The sequence below is a fragment of the Microtus pennsylvanicus genome, chromosome 18, assembly GCF_037038515.1.
Source record: "Microtus pennsylvanicus isolate mMicPen1 chromosome 18, mMicPen1.hap1, whole genome shotgun sequence".
In the NCBI taxonomy this organism is placed as follows: domain Eukaryota; kingdom Metazoa; phylum Chordata; class Mammalia; order Rodentia; family Cricetidae; genus Microtus; species Microtus pennsylvanicus.
The window spans coordinates 632,042-655,516 of NC_134596.1; the positions used below are offsets into that span (position 1 = coordinate 632,042).

The window sequence follows — 23,475 nt, forward strand, 5'->3', positions numbered from 1 at the left end:
TACCAGTCAGGATAGCAAGAAAGTAAGAATATGAGAGAGAAAACAACTAAATATTTGTGACATGATTTGTAGTAGAGACATATACATACATACATATTAGAGAGAGACATATTAGAGAGAGAACTGGAGTAAGGAAAGAATTTAACAGAGGAAGGGGAGGAGGAGGTGATGGAGATGGAGGATGAGGAAGAGGCCATGAAATTTGAGAAGGGCCCTTGTATGGAAGAAATGTATCTGAGCGTCATCTATGCCTTACATATATCAACTGGGAAGCAAAGCAAAGATTCTTTGATTTGTGTTTAGTTATGTGACTTTTAGGAATGTGTGCAGCGTATAGTCCTTTTAGCTTTACCATATTCAGCTTCGTTATGATACCCCACCTTGAACTCTGTGATAGATACTAAAAAGAAATTTATACTGTTGTATTGAAGCAGCCATACATCTACCTGCATGATTTGTTCACTGATACACTTTTTCTCCACATTAGAGGTGCCATGAAGGCAGAGCCTTGTTGTTGCTATTGTTTTCTAGAAAGGCTTTGGGTGTAACACTTAAGCATGTGGATTTTTTTTTCTGTGTGTAAACTGAAAGGCATAATTCAAATATGTCTTTCCTTCATTTTATTTATAAGTTGAATACAGTATCAGCACTGTTTTTTTGCAAATACTCCATAGAGTATTCAGACAACAAATAATAAACATTGGGTCATCTGTTTGCTGCATTTTCTGCATAAGAATTACTGTCAAATTTTTAATCATTAGAGTCACAAGCACACTTCTAAATTAAAAAGAATATTTATCAGATGAAAGCATGACTGTCTTGTTGTGGGACAATGGTCTTCTACCCTGTAAAGATTTGTCACTTGAATTTAATAAAATGCTGATTGGCCAGTAGCCAGGCAGGAAGTATAAGTGGGGCAACCAGAACAGGAGAATTCTGAGAAGAGGAAAGGCTGAGTCTGCTCTTGTTGCCCAGACAAGGAGGGAGCAAGATGAGAATACCTTGCTGATAAAAGGTACCAAGCCACATGGCTGACACAGACAAGAATTATGGGTTAATGTTGGATGTAAGAGTTAATAAGAAGCCTGAGATATTAGGCCCACCATTTCATAACTAATGTAGACAACTGTGTTTTCTTGGCGACTGAACAACTATAAGCCCGGGTGGGACAGAAACTGAGCAGACAGTGAGGTTCAGAGGTCATGTGATTCTCTAATTTCCAGAGCACTCTGAATTTAGGCTTTCTTTATTAAATATACATGTAGCCAGGGGCCAAAGAGATGATTCAAGGCCTAAGAGTGCTTGCAACCAAGCTTGAGTTTGATCCCAATGCTCTCTTGGTGGAAGGAGAGGACAGATACCTACATGTTATCTTCTGATTTTCATATGTACCCTGTGTTGAATGCATGCCATTGCCTGTATGTATGTGTAAGCTCTACTGCCCACTTGTTTGCACACACACTGTGTTATTCATGTAGAGATAATGTCTAGTGATGTGTGTCTTAGTTAGGGTTTCTTTTGCTGTGATGAAACACCATGACCAAAGCACTTTGTGGAGGGAAGGGTTTGTGTGACTTACTCTTTCACATCATTGTTCATCACCAAAGAAAGGACAGGAACTCAATCATAGAAGGAACCTGGAGGCAGGAGCTAATGCAGAGACCATGAAGGAGTCCTGCTTACTGACTTGTTCTCCATGACTTGCTCAATTTGCTTTCTTATAGAATCCAGGATCAACATACCCAGAAGTGGACATTCACACAGTGTACTGGGTACTCCCTTATCAATAGTAATCAAGAGAATGCCATACAGAATTGGCTACAGCCCTGCCTTATGGAAGCATCACCGCAACTGGACTCACCCCTCCTTCAACTCTAGTTTGCATCAAGTTGACATAAAAGTAGCCTGCACAACTTACCCGTTGTCAATTTGACAGGTTACTATTAAGCCACAACCTTTTCTTTGTTACCCTTCTCCAAGATCTTACATTAATACAAAAATCACAATACAAAATATTTTAAAAATGTAAAAGTCCAACAGTCTTTAAAATCTCAAATACTTAAAAGTGCAAAGTCTTTTCAGCATATCCAAACTTCCAGGGCAGAGTACCCTACCCTCTACTTAGGACTGGAGGGTGAGTGGGGGAGCAGGAGAGAGTGAGAGGAGGGGGACAAGTAGAAATTTTGATTCCTATTATTTACAAAGTAATAAATATTATCAGAGGAAAAAAAGCACATTTTGTTTCTAAAACTTCAAAACCTCTTCGAAAGTTTAAAGACTCTCAACTGTGGGCTTTTGTAAAATAAAAAAAATTAAGTACATTCTTACTTCAAGGAGGAATAACTGGGGCACAGTCATAAACAAATCAAATAAAACCAAATCCAAACCAAGCCCCAGCAGTGTAAATGTCACAATGTCCTATTCGTGGTGTCCACTCACAATCTTCAGAGATTCTGCAAAGTGCTTAGGTCCTTCTCCAGCTAGGCAGAAGTCACACAGAAGACACAGTTTGTCTTCTAACCCCGGGCAGACTCCACTCAACTGCAACTTTTGTTCTTGTTTGTTGTCCCATGGTACTGGCATTGTCAAAATGCTGGGATCTTCTGCTACACCTGGCCTGCATTTTCACCAATAGCCTCTCTTGGACTGTCTTTATGGTGCAAGGCCTCAACTTCTCTCATCAATTTTCCTGGTAAATCAAAGGTTTTTCTGGTCTCTTGTTAATCACAGCTGATTCTAGCTCAAGCTGACCAGATTCACAGATTATTCAGGTAAACGGCCTGATAGAGTCTTCGCTCCCCTCTGAAACTTCACAAACAAAGCCTCCTTTGTCTGCACTTCTCTGGCCATTTTTTAATATTCAAAATGGATTCTTCTCTCATACAAAATATTTAGCCACAGTTTCCTCTACCTCCCCTCTCCCCCAGATCCATTCCCCATCCATTTCCTCTTCAGAAAAAAAGCAGACCTCTGAGACATGGCAATCAAACATTTCAAAGCAATATGCAGTAAGACAAGGCAAAAGCCATCTTATTCAGGTTGGCCAAGGCCACTGAATGTGAAGAAAAGAGTCCCAAGAGTAGGCAAAAGAGTCAGAGACACACCTGTTCTCACTCTTAAAAGAACTGTAAAAAACACCAAGTTAACAGGCACAGCATATGCAGTGGACTTGGTCTACATGAGTCTGTAGGCTTTGTGCTTGCTGTTTCAGTCTCTGTGAGTCGATATGAGCCCTGATGTGGTCTGATTTAGTGGATCATGTTCACCTGGTATCCTCTATACCTTTTAACTCCTGCAATATTTCTTCCCCCTTTTCTGTGGGGTTACCTCATCATAAAGAGGAGGGACTTGAAAGAGACTCACTCTCATCCAACTGCTATCAGAAAGGGCCTCTCTGATGACAAATGGACAAGGCCTTGATCTATGAATATAGCAGAATATCCTAAAAATAATTGTATGTATGCATGTATTTATGTATGCATGTATGTATTTTGACAATCATGGTTGGTTCTTTACAAGGTCTCTGGGCTACTCACTCTCCCATTCCTGGTCATTCAGGTAGTGCAGGGCATGGGCCTCCTTTTGAGGAGTTGGCCTTTACTTAAACCAGACATTGGTTGGTCACTCCCAAAATCTTTCACCACCTTTGCCCCAGACTATCTTTTAGACATGGCAGATGTTTTGTAGCTGGGTTGGTGTCCAGTTTTCTCTTTTGGTAGCCTACAGAGTAACTTCCCACATGCCGAAGAGACTAAAACTTATGTGTGAAGGCTCTATGCAGGCACCAATGTGACCTCTCTATATCAAATGAGTTGTAAGGATGTTGTTCTCAGAAACATGGTCCTGATGTCAGATTTTAGAAAGCAAAATTCTGTCCTAGCACCAGTCCAGGTTGCTTAGAGATCTCCACTGAACCTCCTCAGCCAACATATCAACTGACTTCAACACAGTCCCACAGTGGAAACCTTGCCTGGCTACAAAAGACGGCCAGCTCAGACTTTATATCTTCCATTACTAGGAATCCTCACTAGGGTCACTTGAATAGATTCCAAGAAGTTTCCACTTCACTAGATTTCTACACTCCCTCCCAAATGTCCCCCAATTCCATCTGCCTCTCCATGCACCCTCTCCCTCCACCCCCACCTGATCCCTTCTGCTCCTGTCCCCACCTGTCCTCAGTCCACGTTCATACATAATAGCCCACTGAGCTCTCAACACTCAGTGGCTTTTCTAGCCCGAAGTTCCAAAGTCCTTCCACAGCTTTTCCCAAAACAACATGTTCAGGACTGTCACAAAAATACCAATTTCTGTCTTACTTCAAGTTGCTAATGCTGTGAAAAAACACCATGAGCAAAGCAACTGGGGGAGAAAAGGGTTTATTCAAGTTATGTTTTTACAGCATTGTCCATCACTAAAGGAATTTAGGACAGGAACTTAACAGGGCAGGGACCTAGAGGCAGAAACTAATGCAGAGGCCGTGGATGGGGACTTGCTGACTGGCTGCTCCTCATGACTTGTTCAGCCTGCCTTCTTATAGACCCCAGGACCACCATCTCAGGGATAGCACCACCCACAATGGACTGGGCCCTATCACATCAATCACTAATTAAGAAAATGTCCTACAGCTCGGGCTTATGGAAATGTTCTCAGTTGATGCTCCCTCCTCTCCAGTGATCTAGCTTCGGAGACACTGACATAAAACTATCCAGGACAATTCACATCTCAGAAGATATCCCTATCACTAAATGGTGTGTCATCTGCTTACCACATTGACCTGAAAGTTACTCTACAGCCTCCCTGACTTAAACCACAAATGCAGGTCACAAATTGTTATTTCAGAAATAGGCAGAGAGTAGCAGGATAAAGAAAAGAGAAACCCAAAAACAAAATGTGTTTTTTGCCCTCAGTCAAAGCCTGTGTTTGATTGTTTTATGGCAGTATGTGTTCCTTATTTTTTCTGTTGATCATTCCCATTACGTTAGGCTTTGGAGTTAATTCTTAGAAAACACATGAGTATTATCTATGAAGTTTGTGGTAATCATTCCTCATTTGGTGGCTGCACTGAGCACCAAAGTGTCCCTGTTTACCATATGTAGCCACTGTCAATTAAATGTAAACAACAATAATAAATATTAATAGTGCTCTCTAAAGTCTAAGTCCCAACATCAGGGATACAACTTTTTAAATGCTCCAAATAGCACAAAATATTTCTGAGGACTCTGTCTCTATCTCCATCCATCACCAGATGAAGGTTCTATGGTGGTATGCAGGATATTCGTCAGTATTGCTATAGGATAGGGTCATTTCAGGTTGCCTATCCTCAGCTGCCCAAGGGACTAACTGGGGACATCACCATGGGCTCCTGGGAGCCACTCTAGAGTGAAGTCTCTTGCCAACCCTAAAGTGGCTCCCTTAACTAAGAATTGTGGTTCCGTGCTCCCCTGTCCAACCTTCCTTTATCCCAATCCTCCTGTTTCCCCAAGTTCCCCTCCTCCTTCCCTTCTAACTTTTCTCTCCCCATCTCCCCTTACCCCCATCCCACCCCACCCCTAAGATTCCAATTTTCTCCCCGGCAATTTTGTCTACTTCCCATAGCCAAGAGGATAACTATATGTTTTTCCTTGGGTTCACCTTCTTATTTAGTTTCTTTAGGTTCACCAATTGTAGACGCCGTGACCCTTATTTATGGCTAGAAACCAATTATGAGTGAGTACATCCCATGTTCATCTTTTTGGGTCTGGGATACCTCACTCAGGATAGTGTTTTCTATTTCCATCCATTTGCATGCAAAATTTGAGAAGTCATTGTTTTTTACCGCAGCGTAGTACTCTAATGTGTATATATTCCATACTTTCTTCATCCATTCTTCCATTGAAGGGCATCTAGATTGTTTCCAGGTTCTGGCTATTACAAATAATACTGCTATGAACAGAGACCCACACTGGAGCACTGGTCTGAGCTCCCAAGGTCCCAATGAGGAGCGGAAGGAGGGAGAAGATGAGCAAGGAAGTCGGGACCACGAGGGGTGCACCCACCCACTGAGACAAGGGGTCTGATCCAGTGGGAGCTCACCAAGGCCAGCTGGACTGTGACTAAAAAAGCATGGGATAAAACCAGACTCTGAACATGGCAAACAATGAGGGCTGATGAGAAGCCAAGGACAATGGCACGGGGTTTTGACCCTACTTCATGTTTTGGCTTTGTGGGAGCCTAGCCAGTTTGGTTGTTCACCTTCCTAGACATGGACGGAGGGGGGCGGACCTTGGACTTCCCATAGGGCAGGGAACCCTGACTGCTCTATGGACTGGAGAGGGAGGGGGAGAGGAGTTTGGGGGAGGGGGAGAAGGGTGGGAGGAGGGGGAGGGAAATGGGAGGCTGGGAGGAGGCGGATACTTTTTTTTCCTTTTCTCAATAAAAAAAAATATTTCTGGGGAATCATTGAAGAAATTAAAGAAACTGACATTTTAAAGGAGCCATCGGGTTCTTTTGGGCAATGGCTGACCAGTATTTGCTTTTCCACTCCATTTGCACAAGGTATAATACATTATCAGCTTTGTAACAAATTTTTATTGGAGAAAAATAGGCTACTTTCCAGCACTTTTTTATTTTTCAATACTTGACCACTAATATTACGTGACACAGTCCAGATGAATACATAGCTTGGGGATATAGACCTTGCAACAGGACAGTCCCCTATGTAAACAAGCATCATGTTCTTTACTCTGCCAGCTCTCCCTACTCTAGTGTGTCAATTATTATTCTCACCTCTGGTGCAGTTAGTGCTAATTGCATTACCTGAGCTATAAAAATAAAAGATTCCCTTGTAGCAAATTCACAGATTTAATTTCAGTCCAGCTAGACACCTTGTCCGTCTAAGGCAGCAAGTCTGCTCCATGAAAAACAAAACAGCAGTAAAGAAAACTGGATTGAGCTTGTAATTTGGTGTGTTTTACAAAACAGCATGGGGAGTAAAGCAGCAGTGCTTGCTGATTAGCTCCTCAAAGACAAAAGCAAAGTCAGACGCTGGTATTTTCAGTGTTCAGATATTTGAAACTGTGAAGAAAATCTTTATCCAGATGAGTGACTGACACCGTCCTCTTCTGGGCATGTCCTATTCAACACGGTCAGTGCTCATTCAGGACTCACAGGTCATAGGCACTAGTTTAATCAACATAGTTTATGTACAGACAAAGAAAGACAAAATTCAAAAAGTTTTCTAATTTACAAATGAATGCACTATTTTTGATTCACACTTTAAATTGAATTATTATGTTATAATATCAAATAGAGAAAATTGTTCTTAGTTGTGGAAGGACACATTAAATTTAGTATTCCATTAGAAAGTACAGGGGGGTCCTCAACAGTGATTTAATACTCAGATGTGAAATCTAAAGTTGTATTTCTTCACTTAACCTTGCAAGGTATTTAACAGAATCACACCATGTATTCTCAATATATTGGATAATATTTTTTTCCATTTGATAATGACCAATGTCTAAATAGTCATATTCAAAATAATGTCTAGCATAATGATGATAGTTCAGAAGTGTAGGAGATGGGCATCTCTTCTATAAAGTACCCACATGGGTAGGGAAAATAGTTTAAACATCTCTGGTCCAGTCTCAAAGCAAGGAAAGGGCAAAGAGAGACAAAACACATTAAAGAATAACCACAAATCATACTAAAAGCAACCCTATCAAGTTATTAAAAGAGCTTTCACAGTGTTCCTTAAAAATTGTTCCAAAAACCCCCTCCTGTTTCTTTCAAATATAGGAGTAAGTACTTTGACAGATAGACTGAGACAACTTGTAGGTACAAGTGATCACACACATTTTCGGAGGAAGTTTTACCATTTGACTCAAACCTGTCTTATCATTCCAAGAGTTAAGAAAAGCAAACTGATTATATTATGACATTCTAGAACAGAAAGTCAAAGCAAAGGAGATATACAACTGGAAAACAAGGTTGCTCAAACTTGTTATTCCTCCAAGGGGTCAGGAATTTCACAACCTGCATACTAGGCAGAACATGTAACTAACATCCCCCATAGATGAGGCGGGATGTTAGTGACCTATACAGGAGACGAAAAGCAATCCTAAATTAAAACTGAAGCCATTTTCTTTTCATCACTATAGTGGTGTTGAGTGGGTGAAACTCCAGCACTTGAGAGGTGGAGGCAGGAGGATACAGGGTTCAGGGTCACCCTCTACTTTGTAGTAAGTGAGTCTAACTTGACACATATGAGATTTTTCTTAAAAAGGAAAAAGAAATAGAAAACTATAAGCCCATTATTCTATCAATAAAATCTAATATTTGGTGAAACTGGGGTGGAGTGGGATGGAACAAGAGATGCAATGAGTAGAAATTTAGCATCCTGATTGTATATTTCATCTTGGTCAGTTCATCTAAAGATTCATGGGCCACTTGTAGAACTATGTATTTTTGTTTTTAAAAGAGTGAAAATACTGATAAAATCTACAACACTACTCTGCATGTAGAATTATGTATGGTGATGTTCCTTTCTCTGCTAATGGTTTTATCATTTTTTCTGAACTTTCAAAATGTGTTTATTCAACAGGAGTGAATGCACTCACTCAGTCAGTGTGGACTCCCCGACTTCATCCGGTGGTTCAATTTTATCTGCCAAGTGGGATCTTGAGTAGGTTATCATTTATATATCATTTTCTTGATTCTGAGTTATGCTCTAATTATGATGAGCCTGGCTTTTTCAATCAGTAATATTCTCATAGAATCCTATCTTCAAGCTAAAACCCCATTGCTTTTCTAAAATGATTCCGTCATATTTTTTATTCATCAAATGTCCATTCTAAAATAACTTTGGACACCTTGCCTGTACTATTTTAGAATTTTCCCCCCTTACATTTTATCATCTAACATCAGAAAAAATAATACTGATCCTTCAGACACCTTGATTCACATCTTGAAACAATATCAGCATACATGCATAAAAATGCCTTAAATTTAAAAAATAGTATTAAAGATATCTATAATTCATTCTACAAAACAACAAAAAACCAAAACTCTGTATGTATATCATATTAAATCTAACTAATGAATTCTAGTAACTAACCTATTATTGACAGAATTAACTGGGCATAATTTATATCAAATGGTTATGAAGTCAATGTAAGGAGTTAAGCAATAAATATTTAAAATAATGTGTTCTTGTCTGCAAATTCCAACTTTGGAGAAATGACACCAGGCAGCCACTGTGGACCAAAACCTTCATATGTCTGCAACTTGGATTTACAAAGACCAAGGACTTAAATTTGAGCATCCTATAGTTGATGTTAGCAACCAGACTTCAGAAGCACTACATAACCACCCAAAGACCAAGAAATGTTCAGGTTGTGTTTTAGCTCCAAAGGGATCAGTTTAGATGGGTAATTTTAAGGAGGACAATTAGATATGTATAAGTGAAGAAATCCTTTCCATTCGATTATTGCTAAAGTTCACAATTGGCCTGGAAACTTTTGGAAATTGTGTAGTCCACTTTATAAAGTTACATAAAATTTTGAAAAACGTTGCATGCTTTAGAAACATGGTGTTCCCATCAAGCCTGTACTCTAGAAACATTAGATGGCAGGAAAGAGAAACTCCAGACTTGGTGCCTCCAGTTTTACAGTATTTTTTCTTCTTTAGCTGGAGTACCATCAAAACCAGCTGGTTGTTTCTCTGGGTCTGTTTTCTCCTCACATTCAGGACAAGGAGACATTTGCAATTTCTGCCAAACAATACAGAAAAGACAATTAGGAGTATACAAGATGGCATGTGTACGGCAAAAATTCAGAATTTCAGTAGGACAGCAACAGAAGTCCAACAAAGTAACCAAATAGCAGTTAGACCACAAGGTAGCCACAAACAAAACAAATACTAAGATTTTTACCAAATGCAAATACTGGGTTTGCAACTAGTACAGTTCTTCAAAATACCATGAGAAAATTGACCAAACCATCCAATGTAAAGTCAGCTAACTCTAAAAAAGTCCTGAACATGAATATATTATATTTTCATAATTAAGCTTTGCAGGTAAACTTTCCAATTATTTTTGAGGAATTTGACTACTTTTTGCACCTACTCCAGTTCCCAATCATCTTTAATAGGTTTCTTCTCATAAGAATTACAGGCACTTCTTAAAAAAATTCTCTGTTTAATTTCCTTTACTTTTTTGGTTGGCACTTAGAGGAGGAGGGGGAATCTGTCCTTTATCTTTGCAGGGCCTCATGTAGGTACACTAAAATATTTACTGGTAGGCAGAGCAGACAAGCAAGGTTCTAGTGTCCAGCTGAAGGAACTAGACACATTCTTTTAGACAACCTATAAGGTCTCCATATCTTTTAAAGTGGCTCATAGGTAAACGTGCTTGCTACCAAGCTTGGTGAGGTGAGTTTAATTCCTGAAACTCATATGATGAAAAGAGAAAGGAGAAACCCTCAAATTAGACCTTGGCCTCCACATAAGAGCCATGGCACACTCCTCACCCCATGCACACAAAATAAATTAATGTTAAACAAAATAAAGAAGAACTGCCCTACAATCCAGAGGGTTCTAGAAGGACTTTCTGGATATAATAAAAATCAAACAGACTAACAAGGTAATACCTGTGTTGCAGGCTCTGATTCTGCAGTGAGATTTCTTTGGGGACCCTCCTCATGCTTCACCAAGCAAGGAATACCCTCCTATAGAACAATTAAAACCGGTCAGCTTACTTAAATTGAACAAAGAAAAGTGATAGAGAATTCATTGCGGTTGACTCCCATTCAAAGGTTTCTATCAATTCAATGCATACTAAAAACTAAAAGCAAAATCCTCTCAACAAAGAGCTGGCAAGTGTTCAGTCATCTGTATCTCACAGGAGCTCCTTTCTCTCTACCACTGGCTACTAATAAGCTGGGTTCTAAGGGAAAATTCCTTCTCTGTATAATAGCCAAAAGAAGAAAAAGATTAAAGAAATGTGATATCTGTGATGCATTTGGACTCTCACACTTAAATTACTCATCAGTGGTAAGTGTACCTGCAGGGGCATCAGTATTCAGGCAGGGGGCTGGAGAGAGATTCCTCAGCGGTTAAGGGCATTTGCTGCTCTTTCAGAAAACCAGCATTCAATTACAAGTACCCATGTTAGGAAAACTGATACTTACTTATTATACTTGCTCCAGGAAATCCAATGACCTCTCCTAACCTTTGCCAACATGTGCACAGAAGTCTCTCTCTTTCTTTCACTCACTCTCTCTTTCTCTCTCTCTCCCTCTATCTCTATCTATCTCTCTATCTCTATCTCTCATACACACACACAGTCTCTCTCTTCCTCTCTCTCTCTCTCACACATACCTAACCCCCCCTCACACACATACATACAAAAACACATGCATGCACACACACTCATAAACATGCATATACAAATACACCCATACTCCCACATGAACTTGCAAATAAAAATAAAAATCTTTAAATATTGTAATACAGGAAGGAATTTTAATTATATTATCATAAATATGTCTGGCAAAACACCTCAGTATGTTTTTAAAAGGCAATATTTCCATAACTAAAATATCCCCGCATTTTATAAAGCAAGAAACCAGGCATTCCCTTTTAGCTCTATGAGATGTGAGCAAAGGAAGCTGTTGTCAATGGAAACAGCTCCAGTTAGCTTTTATTCTGTCTTAATGAATGCTAAGACACTGACTGCTTCCCTCCTTTCCCCTCTTCCTCTCTTTGTCCACTTGCTCTTTCCTCTTCTCCTTTTTCTCAGATTCAAAACCGATGTTAAAGTGGAGTGTGCCAGTGTTCCACATGTTGACTTCCTGTAGTCTTTTCCACACATAAAACAGAGACTAAGAGTTTTATAAATGGACAGTGCACATCTCTTGATATTCAATAAAGCAGTTTCTTTCCTAGGGGAAAAACATAAGTCAGGGATTCATTTAACTTCATGCTGTCATTTAAAATACTCTTGAGTAGATGATGCCACAGAAACTGTGAAAGTCATGTGTAGTAGAAGGCTGCTTGTTTGTTCCCAGCTGATCAGACCCAAAATAACCATTCAGAAACTATATTACTTGCAATACTGTTTGACTAATAGCTTAAGCATGTTTCTGGCTAACTTTTATATACTAAACTAACCCAGCTCCATTAATCTGTGTATCGCCACATAGTTGTGGCTTACTGGCAAAGTCTCAGCATGTCTGTCTCTGGTGGTGACTCCATGGCTTCTCCTTGATTCTGCCTTCTTTCTCCTAGCATTCACTATAGTCTTCCCTGTCTACCTATATTCTGCCCTGCTCAGGCCTAAGAATTTCTTTATTAACCAATGGTATTTGCAATATACAGAGAAGAATCTCACAGGTCAAACAGTAATGTTTATGAGGAATCTCGTCCTTACTAAGAGAAAATTCCATTCTATGTTCTTTGTTTCTCCATGCTTCTGTTTCTAATGACACTTCACAGACAGAAGCATTCTCTATGTGGGAAATGTCTGATGTATAAACTGTATTTCATAAAACTTATCCCGTGGAATGGGTTCTCAGTTATACAGTCATTATGATTTTCTTTCTTCAGTGGGAGTCTGCCATGCATGTCATGACTCGGGAATCATGTATATGAAGCTGCGTTGTTTTTATTTTCTTTTGCATTATTCCTGCTGTTGTCTATGCATAGATTTTCTTTTTCATCATGACTATTTACATACAGAAGCACAGCAAATATCTGCCACACTGATTCTGTGTATCATATTCCAACAATATTTGGAGTTATTGCTGATACAATGTTTCCTGTAATTCTTCATGAGACTAGCTCGAATGGATTACAAATCTTCAAAATTTAAAAATGATGTTTCATAGGGTGATTGTGGAGCATGCTTTTAACCCCAGCCCTGGGGAGGCAGAGGTAGTCAAATCTCTGTGAGTTTGGGGCCAGCCTGGTCTACAAAAGCTAGTTCCAGGTTCCAGGGAAGCCAGGGCTACACTGATAAACCCTGTTTAAAAAAGATGTTTTATTTTCAATCAGCATTCAATTATTATATATATGAGTATATATGTGCATATGTAATTGTTTATGTGTGCACCATGTGTGCATTTATGTGCTTCAAAATGTGTGTGCACATGTGTGTATGTGTGCTTGAACATTTACCCTCATGGTCATCACTTTCATTGCTGCTGTAAAATGTATGTGCACATGTGTGTATGTGTGCCTAGAACATTCACCCTCATGGTTATCACTTTCATTGCTGCTGTAATTCTGGAAGTTCCTTGGATGAAGGCTTTAATTAACTGCCTTGTATAATTCCTACAAATACTTATGTGTAAAATTGATTCTTCTTTAAGTTAGAAGTACTAACAATCTATCCAAAAAAATGCAAAAAGGGTAGAAGTAGAGCTACTACCAAATGTTCAAAGGGATGAAGGGCAAGGAGCAAGTTGCAGGAGAGGGAAGTGAGATTCAGGATCAAAAACCATCCCCATTAACTTGAGCAGAATCCCAGAACAGGAATATGTGCATATATCTCTGTCAAGCTGTCAGTCAGCTTTCCACATATTGTTACCCTTAACCATCCCCAGCAAGGCCTAGAGGGCAGTTAATGGAAGATCACAAAATTGAGTATACCTGAGAATGTAATTTTCATACACCATACATTATACTTGCTACTGCACAATGGTTTACTTTTTAAAGACATCATTCAAAGTTAAAGACCATAATGAAGTATTTACATTTCCTGAAGGACTCTTAATTGCCAAAGAAGTGAGGAAAAACTAACCAGGGAGAAGATTGAGTTTTAACAACCAATTATAAAGTAGTGCCAATATGGGAGGCAGACTAACGTTTGGTACCTTCGTACGTGTCAACAAAATTCTGTGGGGTGCACAGTTCCAATAATAAATTAAAAATTAATATTAATCTTGACATTGTGAGAAAATAATAATTGCATAGCGTGTTCCTTTTTTCTTAAGGAAATTAACAGTGGTTAAAAAATGGGGAGGCACTATGTAGTACTGAATTATACTTCCTGGGAGAAAGAATGTAGATTTGGGGTCATAGACTGGCTCAGTTTCCAAATGTAAAATGTACAAAGAACAGGTTGAATGATATTTACCATAGAAATGTATGAGTTAGTCATGCACAGTGGCTAGAATTTATTCTCACAGGAGAATTATTGTGAGTTTGATGTCATTCTGGGCTACATGGTGTATTCTAAGTCATCAGAGGATATGTAGAGAAATCATGTTTCCAAAAGAATCAAAACAAAATAGTGAGAATAAATGGGGAGAAGTTTTTGATAATTCATAAGAAAGAAAGCAAAATTGGCTTTGTGGGAGCCTAGTCTGTTTGGATGCTCATCTTTTTAGACCTGGATGGAGGGGGGAGGACCTTGGACTTCCACAGGGCAGGGAACCCTGACTGTTCTTTGGACTGTAAAGGGAGGGGGAAGGGGATTTGGGGAAGGGACTGGGGGAGGGAAGGGAAATGGGAAGAGGGGGGAAGTGGAAATTTTATTTTTAAGTAAAAATAAAAAAATAAAAAGACACAGGCTAGCAGAAAAAAAGAAAGAAAGCAAAATAGTGATTGTAGGAAAGTATGGAAGTTTAATAAATAATAGAAAAATGAAAGAAAATGATAAGGAAATGTTTGCTTACCTCTGCAGAATCTGTAAACTGAAACTATAAGAGGAAATCTTATTGCTTTTTACACAACAGTGCCAAGCAGACATGTGTAAACCACTAATCTCTGAGATCATGTGAGCTGTGGCAGCACAGGACTGAGTTGAAGAGGCTAGACTCAAGAGAGTTCTGAAGTTTGGTTTCCCGAGAAATAAATAATACCAGCTATCTCTCAGTATGTTTGATCATACATGTAACCTTCTATTTCCATCTTTATCCCAATCTATACATGTGTAGAAGGAGCTGGCCATGGGAAAATGAGATGGAGAGAAAGCCAGCTTTGCTGCCTCAGTTTTATCCAATTTTTTAATATTATCTTCTAATTGAAACTATTTTAAAAATAAAGAAAAATGCCTGAAATTTAGCTTCAGGGGAATTTTGTCCTAAACAATGTGTTTAGGACAAAACATTGACAAGAGACATTCTGACTGGATCTACTCAAATATAATACATTTGAGGAATCTTCTTATAGATTAACTGTGTCCTGGGCACCTTATTGGCTGATACAGGGATGTTTGGCTATATGGAAACTAGAAAATTATTGCTATATCCTCTATTGAAAAGAAGCCACCTGCTAAAGTCAATCTGAAGAACAGCACTGGTAATACTCAGAGGCAGGTTTTGATTTCTGTATTCTGCTCTGTGCTGTACAGTGTGAGCTGTGATCAGCAGCAACCACTCACAAAACCAATCCCTAATGACACACTGGGAAACTGCATGTGTCTCCCCCACTTCTCTCTAGAGTGCAAGGGATCATGAGGATTTCTCCCCTCAATACCTTACTCCTACCCTCACTCCAGAATGTGAGTTTTCATTTTCCGATCCCACATAGCTACTCACTTTAACTGCTAATTGTGTTTCAAAGACCTTTGATTAGAATCTCTTTGTTAATATTTGACTGAAACTTTATTCTTTCTTTGGTATTTTAACCAACTCTACCTATCTTTGTTACAGTGAATTAATAACAAATAAAGCCACTTACTGAAAATTACAGACTATGAGGTCTTTTAAGGGCAGATTTTAGGTTTTCTCACCTCAGAATTAATACAATTCTAAGATCATAAATAATTTCATTTGGAAATTTGAACATAGTTATAGAAACAATCAGTGAGTTGAAATAATTGTTATGAAGATGACATTTGCCCTGAATATGGTCTATAGATACAATCCCTACCAAAATGATAGCAGGCAGGATTATTGAAATAATCGGGCTGATCATATAAATTGCAAGACTTTGCAATGGGCTCAGAATAATCCATTTGGCATTACAATGTGATGACAAAGTTTCAGGATTTTAATCTCCTATTCAGAACTTATGTAAAGATATAGGTACTAAGATAATTTAGTTCTTCCTTAGGGTTGAGCACACAAACTGGTTATATAATACCAAATGGTAAACCCTGAAGCTTTACATGCAAATAACATTACAGACTGAGCAGATTGTATTTATGTATGTAGGAATATAAATGCATATTTGAAAGAGAGCATGGAGGGATTTATAAGTGATATTGGAGAAAGGAGCTATATTATAAAAATTTTATAATCTCAAAAAATAATGAGTATTAATCATAGTTACAGTTATATGAAGTAATAAAAAGATACTTTGGAGGAACATAAATGATAGACATATAATACAAAGCAATATGGAAAGCAGAAAAATTAACTCATACTTTTCATCAATTATCTTTTGATAAAGGGAATAAATATTTGATGTATAAAAGGTAGCCATTGCATAAAAAATGTGATATTTATGATACTTGACTGAATAACCAAATAAAGAATAAAAGAGAAGGCTCATCAGGAATTGAAAGCCTAAATGTTGGAATACAAGGAAACAAAGTAATTCTTGTGTTTTTAAAGTAATCATTTAAATTAAGTTCTCTTTTCTGTCAGTTTATATATTCAATGAAAGAAACAAGAGAGGAGCTTGACTCTTTATCTGCATGTACAATGATGCTGAAAGTATTTTCATATTGCTAGACTGTAATGACTGTAACATTTTCACAGTGCTTACCCAGCTGTTACTATGAATTTAGACAGTTGTACTGGAGAATAGTTCCCGTGGGTGCAGTGGTCCTCCACTACTCATTTGGCTAATGGGAAAGCACCAGAAATGTAGCGTCCCCACATGTGAGCATGCGGAAAGGAGTAAACCTCAGTGCTATGGTAAACGGTACCCAGGCTTTGCATTTGGGTGATCAGATTACACTCAACACAGAGGACACTAAATAGGTGTAGCTCATGGAATACAGTTTAAAGAACAATGGTTTAAAAAAAAGCGTAGCTTCATGGTATATTCAGTAACAAGTTATCTTTTTCTTCTATTGTTCTAGTTAGATACTATAGTGGTAATTCCTATGTAAGTTCCTGTAGTAGTGGTGGTACATTTTATATGAACTTGATAATGGGTTCAGGACATCTATTTCCAGAATTTGACATTTATTATATGATAATTTAATATATGCATTCATATATGAATGAGCATACATACATATACATAGCTGGATGCATGTAATTAAGGCATGTAATTAAGGGCTGTGAGGCTCCAATAAGATTACATTGATCTCAGTAATTGCTAAGCTTCCTACATAACAGTCATCAGGCACAACGAAAGCTTTTACAAAATTCCCCAGCTTTATTGATTTAGAATGCTCTAAATAGTTGTTCAAAATGTGACTAATGTCCCCAGATAATTTTGTAATTATTTCTATTTGAAAGCCACTGTAAAAAGCACAGAATTCCTGGAGTTATATAAAATGAACACATCAGTTGTGCAGATCCCACAGTGGAAATGCTGAGGTAACATTTCTGCTCAGTCCTGTGCAACCATCTTTCTAAGTGTTCTCTAGGTGATGCATTCTGAAGTCACAGATTAGAACCTCTGATCCAAAACTTGAAAATGGATAATCACACCGTACCACTTTTTAACACCTAAAGCATTTGCCTAGTTTACATTTTCTCTGGGTCTGTAGCTCTGACTGAGCACTCTCTACAGTAGGAATTACAGCTTCTGGAAGGTTGAGACACCAATCACCAATGTGTACTAAAGTAAGGCTGATGTGGGAGTCCCCTCTGTGTGCTGTGATTAACATTAATGAAAAAAGAAACTGTATTGGCCCGTTGATAGGGCAGAACTTAGGTAGGAGAAGGGACTGGACTGAATGCTGGAAAAAAGAAAGGCAGAGTCAGAGAGATGCCTTGGAGCTGCTGCCAGAGTAAGACATGCCGAAACATTAGCCACAGCCACGTGGTGATACATAGATTAATAGAAACTGGTTAAATTAAGACGTAAGAGTTAGCCAGTTATTAGAAGGTAAAGCTAATTGGCCAAGCAGTGGTTTAATGAATACAGTTTCTGTGTGGTTATTTTGGGACTGAGCAGCCGGGGGAGGGGGGGGGCAAACAAGTGAGCCGTCCCTCAACATAAGGCTACTGAAGTAAGGCTAGAGACAGTATTCATGTTTGTACCAGTGAAGACAGTGCCAGAAAAGGACATGGTTATAGGAACTGTCAAAGGGAGAGAAGCTTATGAAGGAGAAATCCAGTAGTAGGAAAGGGGGATAATAACATATGCACAGAGACATGCACACAAACACAGACACAATTTTGACAGGTCCAACTTTTTGTAAGAAGATAAGCCAAAATGGTGCCCAGAAAACAATGAACAAAGCAGAGCTTTTCAACTTGTCATATAGAAGATGAATACCTTCCTACAAATGATACTTGTCTAGTGTATCAGTTGACAAACATTTGAAAACATTGTATAATTGAAACTAAATTCTCTAATGAGAGAATCCAAGTCCTTACTTTGTGGTTCTTGATTAACTTATGGGTGAGTTTCCCACCATTTGCTGTGGTCTATACTGCAGGCACAGTGCTCTGGCATGTTTTCTGTTTGTGAAAATTCCCTCTGATGGGCTAAGATCTATCCTTACTCCAGACCACTGCAAAGGCATCCTTTCTGACACATCGTCTTCTGGACTCTAGGGAAGTCAATTGCAGACTGTTGATTTCCACTGCTGATCAGCTTCATATCCTAAATTCTATAGTTTAGATATATGGTTCTATAAACAAACATACAGTAGCAAACATTTTGAACAAAACTTTTTAAATTTACTTATTTTTTTTATATCATGTGCATCAATGTTTTGCTGTGGGTCTTGAGTACCCTGGAACTGGAGTCACAGACAGTTGTAAGCTGCAAAGAGGGTACTGAAATTGAACCCAGGTTGACTGGAAGAGCAGTCAGTGCTCTTAACCATTGAGTCATATTTACAGCCTGATTTTTTCTTTCAAAAAATGAATGTTGGGATCTAGCAGAAAAGAAATACAAGTACCAATTTATTTGGTTTTCCATCTTACTTATTTACCTTAAATATCGACTAATTTTCTTCAGCCATGTGTGGTCTCAATATATAATTTCTATTTGGATTAGAGCCTGTATCTAAATCTGGTTAACAAAAATATCATTTGTTAGAGCCATCACAACAGATCTAAAACCTTCATCCTAACAGAATTCAAGGGTTGATGTTTTATTTGTTATTGCATTTATTAAGAGGGATCCCTCTTCCCTTCACCATCCCCCAACAGTTCAGTTTCCTATCTGTTTATCATATGAAGGTGGAGGATCTCCCTTTGTCCGATATCTTGTTCTCTAAGAGCACATTAGCTTTTCTTAGGTGGTGAATACTATGGAATCTTTTTGTTTACTTCCTTGTTCTGCTTTAACCCCGTGATTGCTATCTATCTTGTTGTAAGAATGATGTGGGGTTGATGCGGCACCACGGGTTGCACAGCAGAATCTGACTATAAAATCAAGAAGAGTATCTACCTGATGCTGTTTAGGCAACACCTATGCCATCACATGGAAAGCTATAGAGCTTAGAAAAAAGACTCCCCCACCACAGAGAACATTTCATCATGGTGTGAGCTACCACTGCCAAATGTTGGGTCCTTTCCAAACCACTTTAGGTTACTCTTACATCTTGAGGACCACACACAGAGGTTCTCCTCGTCTCTTCCTTTGTTGACTGAACTTGGGAGCTCTCATGGTTTCCTGGAGAACTTTTCTGTGACTGGAGAGAGATGCACAGAAAAAAGAAAAGATACATATCATTAACAATAAGAGAAATAGGTTTTCACACAGACATGAATTTATGTGATTATATGATATAAAATACAATTCATCTTCTAATAAAGAAAATAGACATTATTATACAATACATCTTTAAAAGGTGCCTTATAATTCTTTTCTTTGAAATTAAGAACAATAATTTGTTAAATTTTTACATTTGTGAGGCCTAATGGAATTTTCCCATTGCATATGAACATTTCTCAAGTACTAAGCTTTTACTTATTGATTTCCTTTTCTCAAAAGACAGGAATCTTGCCCTTCCTCTTTATATTAATCCCCAGCTTGTTTGAGATATAATAAACATACGTTTTCTCAACTGGACAGAAAATACCTTGCAATATTACAGAAGATACCTAGAAGGTTACATGATTTCTATTCTTTCAAAGAGCAAGCTGTTTACCTCAGGGAACTGAAATATCATTATAACATTCATATCATTAGGAACACTAAGAGAGAAAAATACCCTGGCTGAAAGACAGGTATGAGTAACATGTATCTCACTATGGAAAGGTTCATGGTTGTCCACTAAGAAGTGTGGGCATGAGTTTTTTAGGCACAACTCACTTAAATATAATGCTGTCCTCATAAATCTAGCGAAGTCATAAGTGCGATTTCCTGAGTTTAAAGCTTTGGTTGCAATGGGCCACATAGGAGAAATATTTGAAGATTTTAACTTCTGGGTTCCAAGAAGCCCAAGAGTGGAACAGAATCTGTGCAGAGTACAAGAAACCCAGACAGGATCTTCAGTTATTCTATGTGGTCCTCCCATAGATGTCTACAAATAACTGCACTCCTTCATAAGGAAGCATTCTCACAAAAATAGTGTGCTAAAAATTATTGAAAATTTTTTAATAAACATGGTAGAATGCTTATTGCAAGTGAGACTAATAAAGTTTATGGAATATTAACAAATTCATAGAAAATAAAGCACTCTAGTTTATTTAACAGTTCCAATATTAATTTAACAAGGTGTTGATCTTTGGCTGAAAACAGTAATTAAGTAATTTCCCTTGATACCTAAGCTTAACTTCATTGAAGTCTAGAAGGAATTGAGAGTTGTAATCTTTTCTCCTCTAACTTTGTTTAAAAGACATAAATATACTCCTTCCTTTTGCGCTTTCTAAGGAACAGAAAATATAAAAGCTGTCAGTGACACCCTTATGTTCATCTCAGCAGCACATATACTAAAACTGGTAAAACACTGAGGAGATTAGCATGGCCCCTGCATAAGGACGACACACAAATTCCTGAAGCATTTCATATTTATAAAAAAAAACCTCTCTTTCACCATCATTGGAAATGAATTATAAGATGTGTTTGAAGATAACATGAGATCAGATATGTCTGCAACGATGGGAAGAGTGAGGAATTGTTCATATTGAGTTTAAGGCAGAAGCTTATGCAAAGGAAAACTATGAAGAAAAGTAGGGGGTTGCCGGGCGGTGGTGGCGCACGCCTTTAATCCCAGCACTTGGGAGGCAGAGGCAGGTGGATCTCTGTGAGTTTGAGACCAGTCTGGTCTACAAGGGCTAGTTCCAGGACAGGCTCCAAAACCACAGATAAACCCTGTCTCGAAAAACAAAACAAACAAACAAAAAAAGAAAAGTAGGGGGCAGAAATTAATGGGAAATATGTTTCACTTTACCCCAAAGGCTTCTATGACCATACCACCTTGAACGCACTGATCTTGTCTGATCTCGGAAGCTAAGCAGGGTCAGGCCTGGTTAGTACTTGGATGGGAGAAAGGACAAAGGCAAGAGAGAGATGGAAAGAGTAGGAAGTACTTGAGTAAGCAACTTTTATCAAAGTGCCCATAACTCAAAGAGCAAATTTAAAGGGCACACATTTATAGAATTTGCTTCATTTGAAGGTGCTAAAGAATCTGTAAACTTTTGGGAAAAAGTGGAAATCAAGGGCAAAAGAATCAGATTGGAGTTACAAGGAACCACGGTATTGCCTATTGCAAGAAGTCAGCCACCCAAACTTCTGTTTGTCAAAGGTCTGTCAGAAGATTCCACTAGAGAGAACTTTAAAGTATCATTTAAGGGTTCTGTTCAAACAAGAATAGTCACTGATTGGGAAACTGGTTCATCCAAAGAGTTTGACTTTGTGGAGTTCAATACCGGGGAAGACACAAAAGCTGCCAAGGAGGCTACAGAAGATGGAGACAAACATGGGACTGGCCCAGACGTAATGGTGAAGGCGACTTTGGTTGTCTAGGTAGATGCTGAGGAGGTTTTGGAGGCTGAGGTAGGGGGTCAAGGAGGACTAGGGAAGTTTGCTGGCACAAACCATAAGACTTTGGAAGTAGAGGAGGATTTATTCCCAGGTGGTAGAGGACAAGGGAGAAACTTCAAGTCGCCAGGAACTAAAATGAAGTTTGAACAGTTTCTTCAACCCCACTTGTTTCCTCTTTGTTTGAAATAAAGGGCTCTGGGGTTTTCTCTGCTACCTGTTCTGTGACAGAGCCTTGTGAGGACATTCCAATATAGTATGTAACTATGTGGGCTACTTGGAATCCATATAGATTACACTTTGAGAGAGGTACCCTTTTGGCTTTGACCAGTTATTCATATAAACTTTTAAAAGATGAGTGATAGACCTAACCCTTACCTGTACATTTTGAGTTTATATTGTTTCATCTCATGTATGAAAACATTTTTTCCTATAAATATTTTTTCTTTTTTCTTTTCATTGGGGGTTGTAAAGAAATATTTTATTGTGTGTTGTTTTGATTCAGTGACTTTAGGGCAAATTAAAAATCTTATCTGTTTAAGATAGGCAGGGTACCCTGCCTTCTCTTAGGACTGGAGGGGATGGGAGAGGGTGAGGGGGGAGTGTGAGGATGGAAGTGGAAGTTTTGAATGGTATTATTTATAAAGCAATAAAAATAAAATAAAGAATAATACTCTTACACTCTCATCAATCTCTTTGATACACTTTGAAGATAGCAGATAACAAATGGCCCCAATTTCTGCTCTGGGGTAATTTCCTTTGGGGATGTGAAGAGTAAAACATGCTGTTTTTATCATTATGATATCTATGCAATCAGTCATCTGGTAACTTGATTCAATACAAAACACGTGTGCCCAATTATCACATGCACAACTGGTACCTGAAGAGTCTGAAAGGAACATTGAGTCCTCTGGAAACTTGAGTCACACATGGTTAGGAGCAATCATGTGGGTCCAAAGGATCAATCTCAAGTCCTCAAGCTCAGTTATACTCCTAACTTGGAGACATCTATCCAGTCAAATAAACACATCCTTAACAAAAGCCAAACACGTATTTGTTTCAGGAAAAATCAGGAGTGTACCCACTACCTTCTTCCCATCACCTCCAACTCACAGATGAAATGAAGACACAGATTTAAAGAGGCTGTAACAGACATTAATACTGAAAGTGACTGTCCCTGACCATCACAATGAGGAAAAGAGCTGAAAAACATAAAGAAATGCATTAAATTACATGACACGTAATTTCCCCATGGGTTTCCAATAGTATCTTTTAGTTGAGCAAACAGATAACTGAATAACAATTTTATTTCAGTGTGCAGCAGTTATAACTGTAAAAGCAATAATTAAGTTACTTGTTAATGTTTTTCAGCCTCTGTCAATGTCTACATGCGCAGAGGTCCCACATGTCTACATTTGGTGTTCCTAGGAC

At 38.4% G+C, this 23,475-nt stretch overlaps 1 protein-coding gene and 1 non-coding gene across 5 annotated transcripts in view; one reads left to right on the forward strand and one right to left on the reverse strand.

Annotated features, from left to right (window-relative positions):
• Positions 1–6,541: 6,541 nt before the first annotated feature.
• The window catches only part of LOC142837413 (leucine zipper protein 2), a 322,896-nt gene continuing 305,962 nt past the window's right edge, over positions 6,542–23,475 (reverse strand). For all 4 annotated transcript variants that reach the window (XM_075952470.1, XM_075952471.1, XM_075952469.1 and 1 more), the window contains 3 exons: positions 19,658–19,750; positions 10,623–10,700; positions 6,542–9,745 (listed from right to left, as the gene is read on the reverse strand). In XM_075952470.1, coding sequence (XP_075808585.1) covers positions 9,641–9,745; positions 10,623–10,700; positions 19,658–19,750 — 276 coding nt within the window. In that variant the 3' untranslated portion in view covers positions 6,542–9,640. The remainder of the gene's footprint in view (positions 9,746–10,622; positions 10,701–19,657; positions 19,751–23,475) is intronic.
• Positions 20,970–21,076, forward strand: LOC142838023 (U6 spliceosomal RNA). Its single transcript, XR_012908470.1, has one exon. It is a non-coding gene; the product is annotated as a U6 spliceosomal RNA (small nuclear RNA).